The 11,436-nt window shown below is 39.0% G+C and overlaps 1 protein-coding gene across 1 annotated transcript in view; it reads left to right on the top strand.

The window, feature by feature from the left end:
- The first annotated feature begins 6,718 nt into the window (after positions 1-6,718).
- Positions 6,719-11,436, top strand: part of LOC148939403 (multiple epidermal growth factor-like domains protein 8) — a 120,225-nt gene continuing 115,507 nt past the window's right edge. Inside the window, exon 1 of the mRNA XM_089106867.1 lies at positions 6,719-7,005. Coding sequence (XP_088962993.1) covers positions 6,810-7,005 — 196 coding nt within the window. The 5' untranslated portion in view covers positions 6,719-6,809. The remainder of the gene's footprint in view (positions 7,006-11,436) is intronic.

The raw sequence follows: 11,436 nt of genomic DNA, 5'->3' as shown, positions 1-11,436 counted from the left end.
AATAGTAATTTCTGATCGTTTTGAGTTTGAAATGTAACATGCATTTTCATTTGCTGGGCTTAGTTTCTAAATGATATTCACTTTTCTATTAAAAAATTTACTTTCGGGAAGTTTTTTTAAATTAATTTTTGTTAGTTTTTGACTTCAAAGATTTTCAAGCTGTTATTGCATGGGGGGGGGTGCTTAATGCCCCATTAATCTTGCCTTTTAAAAACGGATCTAGAATTTTCAATTTAAATCGAATTAGGCTTTTTTCAAAGTCTATACGATTACCTCTTTGATAAAAACGTTATATATGAACAATAGACAGCTTGCATAACTTGTGGACAGCGATTGACAACAATGAATGGATTGAAAAAATAGCTCCAATAAGGGGGTTTAGACCATTTCACTTGCTGACACAAAGGAATCATGACTGTTTGGAATTGACCTTAATAGGAATTTGTGTGCCAAAGCAATTTTGCATCTATCACAGAGTATGTATTTTAACCTTATAATTGGATAGTTATAATAGATTTCCTATGTGTTCTTCCCATACAAAACCCCTTCCCATAAGTTATAAACCCCCCTTAATAAGTTATGCCCAGGGCATTACTTACAACGCCTACCCCTGGGTCCTGGTGGGCTGTGTCGACACCGGAGTTTTTTGTTATCAGAACTTTGAACTATTTTAACAAAATGTCTATCTCAAAATTTTTATCTGATGCATTTAAGGCGTGGAGGAGGGAGAAGGGCTAGTAGATCGTTAATATAGTTTGACTTTGAAAAAGGTAAGAAAGACATCCTAATGCCCACCATGTGAGCCCTCTCTAATGTTCATACAACCGTCTGTTACATTAGAAACAGGATGAAGGAGTCATTGGATACTTTATTTACAACTTTATTCCTGAGGTCTTTATGGGAGCTGTAATTTTCAAACACCTATTTTCAAATACTTAAGACTACTTTTAATAAAATAGCTGTCTTAAAATTGTGATTGGATGTGTCTGGGGAAAAGTTGGGCGTGAGGGGGGGGGGCTAGTTGCCCTAAAATCACTTTCGACTATTGCAAAGGGCACCAGCCCTCGGAATTTCCAGTCGATTGAGCTTGTTTTGAAGTTTCTACGACAACGTCTTCTATAAAAACCTTATATGCCCCCAGGGCATAACTTAAAACCCTGGCCCTGAGGGTTTTGGGGATTGTAATCCTCAAAAACATATTTTCTCTATGGAAATCAACTACGCTGAACAAAATTTCTATCTCAGAATTTTGATTGGATGTGTTTGGGGGAATGATGGGCGTAGGGGGGGGGGGCTTGTTGCCCTACAATCACTTTCGAGTATTAAAAAGGGCACTAGCCCTTTGAATTTCCAATTGAATGTGCCTTTTTTGAAGTTTCTACGACACCGAATTCAATAGAAACCTTATATGTCCACAGGGCATAACTTAAAACCCTTGACCTGAGGATTTTGGGGGATTGTCATTCTCAAAACATATTTTATATCTTGAAATCAGCTACGCTGAACAATATGGCTATCTCAAAAGTTTGATTGGATGTGTTTGGGGAAATGATGGGCATGGGGGGGGGCTAGTGCCCTCCAATCACTTTCGACTATTAAAAAGGGCACTATCCCTTTGAATTTCCAATCGTATGAGCCTGTTTTGAAGTTTCTATGACAACGCCTTCTATAAAAACCTTATATGCCCCCAGGGCATAACTTAAAACCCTGAGGCTTGTGGGGAGTGTCCTCCTCAAAAATATATTTGCAATCTGGAAATCAACTACGCTGAACAAAAATGGCTATCTCAAAATTTTTATGGGATGTGTTTGGGGAACAGGTGGACGTGAGAGAGGGGTTAGTCGCCCTCAAATCACTTTCGACTATTACAAAGGGCATTAGCCCTTTGAATTTCTCATCGAATGAGCCTTTTTTGAAGTTTCTACGACACCGCCTTCTATAAAAACCTTATATGCCCCCAGGGCATAACTTAAAACCCTTGCACTGAGGGTTGTGGGGGATTGTCCTCCTCAAAAACATATTTTCTATTTGGAAATCAACTACGCTGAACAAAATGAATATATAAAAATTTAGATTGGATGTGTTTGGGGGAATGATGGGCTTGGGGGGGCTAGTTGCCCTCCAATCACTTTTAACTATTAAAAAGGGCACTATCCCTTTGAATTTCTAATCAAATGAGCCTTTTTTGAAGCTTCTAGGACAACGCCTTCTTTAAAAACATTATATGCCTCCAGGGCATAACTTACAACCCTTGCCCTGTGGGCTGAGGGGGAGTTTCGTCCTCAAATATAAATTTTCTGTGTGGAATTGAACTACGCTGACAAAAATGGCTATCTCAAAATTTTTATTGGATGTGTTTGGGGAAATGGTGGGTGTGGGGGGCTAGTTGCCCTCCAATAACTTTCGACTATTTAAAAGGGCACTAGCCCTTTGAATTTCCAATCGAATGAGCCATTTTTGAAGTTTCTACGACAACGCTTTCTATAAAAACCTTATATGCCCCCAGGGCATAACTTAAAACCCTTGCCCTGAGGGTTATGGGGGATTGTCCTCCTCAAAAAATGTTTTCTATGTGAAAATCAACTACGATAAACAAAATGGCTCTCAAAATTTTGATTGGATGTGTTTGGGGGAATGATGGGCGTGGGGGGGGGGGGGGCTAGTTCCCCTCTTTTTGAAGTTTCTATGACAACGCCTTCGATAAAAACTTTATATGCCCCCAGGGCATAGAATTCGACCCTTGCTCTGAGGGTCACTTGAGATTTTCCTTGTCAAAGGCATGTTTTCTATGTGACAATCAACTGCGCTGATCAAAAATGGCTAGCTACAAGTTTCTAGTTGCTGTGATCGGAGAGCCGAGGAGCGTGGGGGAGGGGTCAGTTGCCCTCCAATCACTTTCGACTATTAAAGTGGGCACTATCCCTTTGAATTTCCAATCGAATGAGACTTTTTTGAAGTTTCTACGACAACGCCTTCTATAAAACCTTAAATCCCCCCAGGGCATATCTTAAAACCCTTGCCCTGAAGGTTCTGGGAGAGTGTCCTCCTCAAAAACATATTTTCTATCTGGATATCAAGTACGCATAACAAAATGGCTATCTGAAAATTTTGATTCGAGGTGTTTAGGGGAATGATGGGCATGGTGGGGGGCTAGTTGCCCTCTAATCACTTTTGACTATTAAAAAGGGTACTATCCCTTTGAATTTCCGATCGAATGAGCCTTTTTTGAAGTTTCTATGATAACGCCTTCAATAAAAACTTTATATGCCCCCAGGGCATAACTTAAAACCCCTGCCCCGAGGGTTATGGGGGATTTTCCTCCTCAAAAACATGTTTTCTATCTGAAAATCAACTACGCTGAACAAAATGGCTATCTCAAAATTTTGATTGGATGTGTTTGGGGAAACGGTAGGTGTGAGAGGGGGGGGCTAGTTTCCCTTCAATCACTTTCGACTACTTAAAAGGGCACTAGCCCTTTAATTCCCAGTCGAATGAGCCTGTTTTGAAGTTTCTACGAGAACACCTTCGTGGGGAAATCAACTACACTGAACAAAATGGCTATCTGAAAATTTTGATTGGATGTGTTTGGGGAAATGATGGGCGTGGGGGGGAAGGGGGCTATTTATACTCCAATTTATTTCGACTATTATTAAGGGCACAAGCCCTTTAATTTCCAATCGAATGAGCCTGTTTTGAAGTTTTTACGACAACGCCTTCTATTAAAACCTTATATGCTCCCAGGGCATAACTTAAAACCCTTGCCCTGAGGGTTGTGGGGGAGTATCCTACTCAAAAATATATTTTCTATCTGGAAATCAACTACGCTGAACAGAATGGATATCCAAAAATTTTGATTGGATGTGGTTGGGGGAATGATGGTCATGGGGGGGGGGGGGCTATTTGCCTACCAATAATTTTTTACCATTAAAAAGGGCACAATCCCTTTCATTTCCAATCGAATGAGTTGTTTTGAAGTTTCTACGACAACGCCTTCTATACAAACCTTAGATGCCCCCAAGGCATAACTTAAAACCCTTGCCTTGAGGTTTGCGGGGGATTCTCTTCCTGAAAAACATATTTTCTATTTGAAAATCAACTACGCTGAACAAAATGGCTATCTCAAAATTTTGATTGGATGTGTTTGGGGGAATGATGGGCGTGGGGGGGCTAGTTGCCCTCCAATCAATTTCGAAAAAAATGGCTATCTCAAAATTTTGATTGGATGTATTTGGGGAAATGATGGGCGTGGGGGGGGGAGGGGGCTAGTTACACTCCAATCACTTTCGACTATTAAAAAGGGCAGCAGCCCTTTAATTTCCAATCGAATGAGTTGTTTTGAAGTTTCTACGACAACGCCTTCTATAAAAACCTTATATTCCCCCAGGGCATAACTTAAAACCCTTGCCCTCCAATCACTTTACACTCCAATCACTTCCGACTATTAAAAAGGGCACTAGCTCTTTAATTTTCAATCGAATGAGCCTGTTTTGAAGTTTCTATGACAACGTGTTCTATAAAAACCTTATATACCCCCAGGGCATAACTTAAAACCCTTGCCCTGTGGGTTGTGGGGGAGTATCCTCCTCAAAAATACATTTTCTATTTGGAAATGAACTACGCTGAACAAAATGGCTATCTCAAAATTTTGATTGGATGTGTTGGGGGAAATTATGGGCGTGGGGGGGGGGGCTAGTTGCACTCCAATCACTTTCGACTATTAAAAAGGGCACAAGCCGTTTATTTTCCACTCGAATGAGCCTTTTTTGTAGTTTCTACGACAACGCCTTCTATAAAAACCTTATATGACCCCAGGGCATAACTTAAAACCCTTGCCTTGAGGGTTGTGGGGGAGTTTCCTCCTTAAAAATATATTTTCTATCTGGAAATCAACTACGCTTAACAATATGGCTATCTCAAAATTTTTATTGGAAGTGTTTGGGGGAATAATTGGCGTGGGAGGGGGGGGGGCTAGTTGCCCTCCAATCACTTTTGACTATTAAAAAGGGCACTAGCTTTTTGAATTTCTAATCAAATGAGCCTTTTTTGAAGGTTTTACGACAACGCCTTCTATAAAAACCTTATATATCCCCAATAAACAGTTTAAAACCCTTGCACTGAGGGTTGTGGGGGAGTTTCCTTCTCAAAAACACATTTTATATCTTGAAATCAACTAGACTGAACAAAATGGCTATCTCAAAATTTTGATTGGATGTGTTTTAGGAAATGATACCCCCAGGGCAGGGCATAACTTAAAACCCTTGCCCTGTGGGTTGTGGGGGAGTATCCTCCTCAAAAAATACATTTTCTATCTGGAAACCAACTACGCTGAACAAAATGGCTATCTCAAAATTTTGATTGGATGTGCTGGGGGAAATGATGGGCGTGGGGGGGGCTAGTTGCACTCCAATCACTTTCGACTGTTAAAAAAGGCAGTAGCCCTTTGAATTTCCAATCGAATGAGGCTGTTTTGAAGTTTCTACGACAACGCCTTCTATAAAAACCTTATACGCCCCCAGGGCATAACTTAAAACCCTTGCCCTGAGGGTTGTGGGAGAGTTTCTTCCTCAAAAACATATTTTCAATCTGGAAATAAACTACGCTGATCAAAATGGCTATCTCAAAATTTTGATTGGATGTGTTTGGGGGAATAATTGGGGGAGGGGGGGTCTAGTTGCCCTCCAATCTCTTTTGACTATTAAAAAGGGCACTAGCTCTTTGAATTTCCAATCAAATGAGCCTTTTTTGAAGGTTTTACGACAACGCCTTCTATAAAAACCTTATATGCCCCCAGGATATAACTTAAAACCCTTGCCCTGAGGGTTGCGGGGGAGTGTCCTCCTCAAAAATTTATTTTCTATCAGGAAATCAACTACGCTGAACAAAATGGCTATATCAAAATTTTGATTGGATGTGTTTGGGGAAATGATGGGGGTGGGGGGGGGGACGGGGGCTAGTTACACTCCAATCACTTTCGACTATTAAAAAGGGCACTAGCCCTTTAATTTCCAATCGATTGAGCTTGTTTTGAAGTTCTACGACAACGCCTTCTATAAAAAACCTTGGAGGCCCACAGGGAAGGACATAAAACCCTTGTCCGGTTGGTTTTGGGGGATGATTCTCGTCAGGCATATATTTTCTCTCTGGAAATCACCTACGCTGAAAAAAATGACCATCTCAAAATTTTGATTTGTTGTGTTTGGGAACATAACGGGGCGTGGGGGGGGCTAGTTGCCCTCCAATCATTTTCGAATATTAGAAAGGGCACTAGAACCCTCGATTTTCAATTGAATGAACCCCTTTTGAAGTTTCTACGACGTTCCCTTCCGTATGCAGTGCCTCTGAAAAAAAAAATTAATAATAATAAAACATTGGAGCCGTATGGCCTTTACTATAGGCAACGCTACAGGGTTGCCTCTGAAATGCTCACCGTTATAAGCAAAAAAAAAACTCCCATAACTGTTAAACACCGATTTGTGGGCTAGCATGAAACTGACAGCACCGCTATTTGACGTTACGGTGACGCTCAAAGTTCTCTAAGAAACCTACTCTGATGGTTTGTTTAAATAACATTTTGATGGTGTCACACAACGGTGCATTAAGGCCGCTATATAACGACACCGCTTCTCTAGGAAATCATAACTTAAGCCCCTTTAGAGGTTCAATCATTTCATAATTAGATATAATAGTTTACATTTTGCTAAATATATGTGTTTTCCTTCCAGGAATGTTTTTCACATTCTGCATTTCATAATTTGTATCCGTTTGGCACTTGTTCCTCATGGACCAGTCATGAAGACTCGTTATTTCTCATGGCTTCCCCTGTACGAGGCGACTTGTCTACTACTGGGAAGATTGTGCCTAAGAAGGAGGGTCGTTGCAAGTCATGTGAACAAAAAGACAGATGCGGCCCTTGTCTCCGCGAACCTGGATGCGGGTGGTGTTTTTCTGTTCATAACCCTCTTTTAGGAGTATGTACCTCTGGTGATTTCTTTACTCCAAAATCTGGTAAGTTTCACAGCGGTCCTTTTTTCTTTTTTCACCTTTTTGTCTTTTGTTCTTGTGTCTTATATGCTTTTTCCTCTTACTGTTTCTGATATCTGCCCAATCTCTTTTTGTATTAAACAAAAAACAAGTTGTTTTAACTGAAAGTAAGGAGCGACATTAAAACTTAAAACGAACAGAAATTATTCCATATATGAAAGGGGCTGTCCCCTCCTCAACGCCTCGCTCTATACGCTAAAGTTTTTTATTTAAAAAAAAGTAGAGTTGTGAGAAAGAGCCAAACTTCAGCTTAAAGAGCGGGGCGTTGAGGAGGGGACAGCCCCTTTCATATACGGAATAATTTCTGTTCGCTTTAAATTTTAATGTCGCTCCTTACTTTCAGTTAAAAAAATTAGTTTTTTTTTTATTTCATTTCTGAACGTTTTTTAATTAATGCATGTTTCGATTTTGGCCCACCGTACATGAATAATTAAAACGAAATTTGCATATTAATTTTACTTTTTTTTTTATTAAATGGCTTTCTCGAAAGTTGTTTAATTTTATTTACGACGGTTTTATTAGTAATAAATATACATAACTTGCAGATTAACTTACGTAACAAACTCCTATATTCATATATTTTTAGTACGTATATTAGGGGGCTCGCCCCCTATTCAATACCTCGCTCTTTACCCTAAAGTTCGAATTTTGTTCCAATTCTTTAAAAATGACCCGTAATCACAAAGGCCGTTAATTAGCATAAATAGCCCTTATGGAATTGCTAAAAATACTTTAGCGTAAAGAGCGAGGTATTGACTAGGGGGCGAACCCAATCATATACGTAACAACTTCTTTTAGTTTTAGTTTTGATGTTGCTCCTTACTTTCAATTGAAAAACTTGTTTTTTAAAATTTAATTTCTGATCGCTTCTTAAATAATGCTTGGAAATCTGGCAATGTCCTTCATAGCAATGTCCCTTCCCCCATAAAAACCTCCTGCAGGGAAGGTTCTTCCCACATAACCCCCGACCCATCCCCCATCCTAATACCAGAAAAAATCCCCCCTGAAAACGTCAGTATACTTCCCAATAACCAACACTATATGTAAACATTGGGCAAAGTTCATAACTTGCAGACCTCTTTCGGGGACTGTGGGGGATTAATTCATCCTCAAAGAAATAGTTATCATATTTTTCGACCATGCTGAACAAAATGGGTATCTCAAAATTTTGATCAGGTGACTTTGGGGAAAAAATGAGCGAAGGAGGGGGCCTAGTTGCCCACCATTTTTTGGTCACTTAAAAAGGGCACTAGAACTTTGAATTTCCGTTCGAATGAGCCCTCCCACGATCTTCTAAGATCACTGGGTCGGTACGGTCACCCCTGGAAAAATAATAACAAAACAAAAAACAATTAAACACGCATCCGTGATCTTTCTTCTGGCAAAAAATACAATATTCCACATTTTTGCAGATAGGAGCTTTGCAGATAGGAATTTCTACAGAAGGGTTCTCTGATACGCTGAATCTGATGGTTTGATTTTCTTTAAGATTCTATAACTTTTAGGAAGTGTTTCTTCCTTTTTTTGAAAATCAGGCAAATTTAACATTTGAAAATCGCGTAACTTTTGATGGGTAGGACTGAACTTGATGAAACTTATATATTTAAAATGGGCATAAAAATCTGATTCTTTTGATGTATATATTGGTATCAAAATTCCGTTTTTTAGTATTTCGGTTATCATTGAGCCGGGTCGCTCCTTACTTACAGTTCGTTACCACGAACTGTTTGATATATTCTCCATGTTTATGCTTAAGGAAATAAAAAAGAGAGGATATAGTCTTGGTGACTATAAACCGAAATATACTGTTCAAGTACTTTTAGAGCTTGCTGAATCTTGTATGCTTGTTTATGGTGATAATTGCGAGAAATAACTTCCTTCTTTGCTATTATGAATAATTTTGGTTTATGAAGTTTATAGAAGGACTCAAAATTATAGAAAGACAAATATTACTTGGAGGAAAACCCAGATAACCAGATAAGAATAATAACTGAAACATAGTTTGGATAATTCAAGAGTTGGAGTACCTATATTAGCTTTTGCCAATAATGCGTCGGCAGTTTAAAAGTATTTGTTATTCATGCCGGATTTTTCTTCTTGAGTCTCCTGCCAGTTATCCAACATAGAAAAAGACGATGTTCACTGCCTCCATGATTGACGGTCTCAAGCCAATGCGAGGGTGTCGTATGGGAGGACGTTCCCCAGGATAAAAAAAAATAGCCAAGACTGTTCCGCCACCTAAACCGAAATCTCCTTTGTGAGTGTTTCCATCCGTGGGATAGAGATTCTTGATGACTAGTGCGATTTTGCAGGAGTTTCTGTTGACATTCTGAGCAGATGACCGAATCGCCCGAGTGCCCAAATAGTCAGTTTCCGAAGGAGCAGTAGCTGGTCAGTCAGCGATAGGAGTCTGGCGTTTGACATGAAGTGTCACCATTTCAGTCTGTCAATTCTCTTGAGGTGCTTTGTTTGCACAACTGACCTACGGATTGATGAAGCTGTCGGCCATATTTCATATCCATACAAAATGACTGACACCACAGAGGCATTGTAGATCCTGGTTTTGGTTTTAGGCGAATGTTTGGCTTTGACTAGGCCGTATGACTCAACCGAGCAGTGACTGATAGTGCCTTCGCTAGACAATATTGGTGTTCAACCTTGATTAAACTGTCACTAGCTACAATGGAACCAAGGTCTGTGAATGATCTGATGATTTCGAGTGGATGACCAGCTTTCACAAACGATGAACCAGTATACGACGGTTCATTCAGCTCAGCAAGCATTACTTGGATCTTAACCCCAGTTGATTTTCAGGCCAAATTTTCTGGTCTCTTCGCTTAAAACTGTTAAGATTGTTTCCAGCTCATGTCTGGATGTACACACAAGAGCAAGGTCGTCAGCGAAGTCTCAGAGTTGCTTAGAACTCTTATCACCAAACTTTAGTCCGAGAATTGGAAGTTTTGAAGTATGGTCCACAATGTATGGAATGATGTAGTTAAACAACTTCGGAGCTCCGACATAAGCCTGTCCTACTCTTGTTGTAACTTTGTTCCTCCAGTCCAAATACCTGGATGGAGCTTTGTAAGTCTGTATGCATCTGTTTGATGAGTCGTGTGTATTTCTCTGGCTTGCTAGTTCTTTGGAGGTAGAACCATAGGGAGTTGTGATCTTCTGAGTCAAATACTACTTTAAAATCAACAAATACAATTAATGTCATTGGACGAAATTCACGGACGTTTTCAACATTTGGCAGACCGCTCGGCTATTGATCTATTTGGCTTGAATGCTGCTTCTAGTACCTATCAATGTTTTCGGAAGAGCTTAAATTCATCTGTCAAGGAAAGTCATGCTTGATCACATACGCGAATTCATATTTGGTCGAATAAGTATTCCTTGTATCGTGGAAACATGATATCTTAGATTTGAGTTATTATGACCATTTTGTTAGGGATTGATCTATATTTTATCTTTCTGAAAACATTTTGATGCTGGGTGTGTAGGTTTTTTCGCTATCTGGACCCAAGAACATCATATTACACGACCACAAACGTTGGTAAAATTGCATTAAGAAACCCTAGATGCTTAGATTTCCCGTCTACAGAATCCGTGTGATTACGAATATTGGCAGCCTGTCATGGGTCCATCAGTTTGATAAATAAAACAACTATATTGATTATATAACGTAAATTCTGCCCACAAAGAAAACACGCTCGGAGATTGCTTAAAATAGCACTCTTCTGAATCCAAAGACATTATACCGTATAACTTTTTGAATGGAGATTCTTCATGTCGAGTGTGATTTCTCATCATAATTCTTCAGTAGGTTATAATAAATAACCTGTTTCTTTACTAGGGTTCCATTCAGAAGAAAATTAAGACACACATGTACAATTACGGACATCTTTATCTTGTGCCTTGTTTACGTGATTTTAAAGTTTTAATTAATTAGTTCCATTCAGAAGATTATTTGAGACATAAACTTTTACAATTGCACACATCTTGGCCTTGTGCTTTGTGATATAATTTTTAGATTTTTATTTAATTGTGAGCAGCATCCACAAACAATGAACCAGTATACGGCAGTTCATTCGGCTCAGTAAGTAATTTATTTTATTTATTCTTTTCGTCTCTTTCACTTAGCGTTTATGTTGTTAATTTTTTTTTCATGTTTTGTTTAGGCTAGATTTGTTTATTTTTATTTTTTCCCATTGATATAGGCTTTCTGGCGTGAAGCTGAAATATTCCAACTTTTTATTATTTAATGTTTTTTTTGTCTTTGTTTTGTCTTGTTTGAAATATTACACCCTTTTTTCTATATTTGATTTGCTTAAATTTGCAAACAGAAACAAAACTAACAATATTTATTTCTATGGGAATTCAAAAGCCGAATCAAGA

This window comes from Artemia sp. Qi Xiang Cuo, chromosome 21 (genome assembly GCF_049724085.1).
Source record: "Artemia sp. Qi Xiang Cuo chromosome 21, ASM4972408v1, whole genome shotgun sequence".
Classification (NCBI taxonomy): Eukaryota; Metazoa; Arthropoda; class Branchiopoda; order Anostraca; family Artemiidae; genus Artemia; species Artemia sp. Qi Xiang Cuo.
The sequence above is the reverse complement of the archived record's forward strand: the minus strand, read 5'-3'. Positions and strand labels throughout refer to the sequence as shown.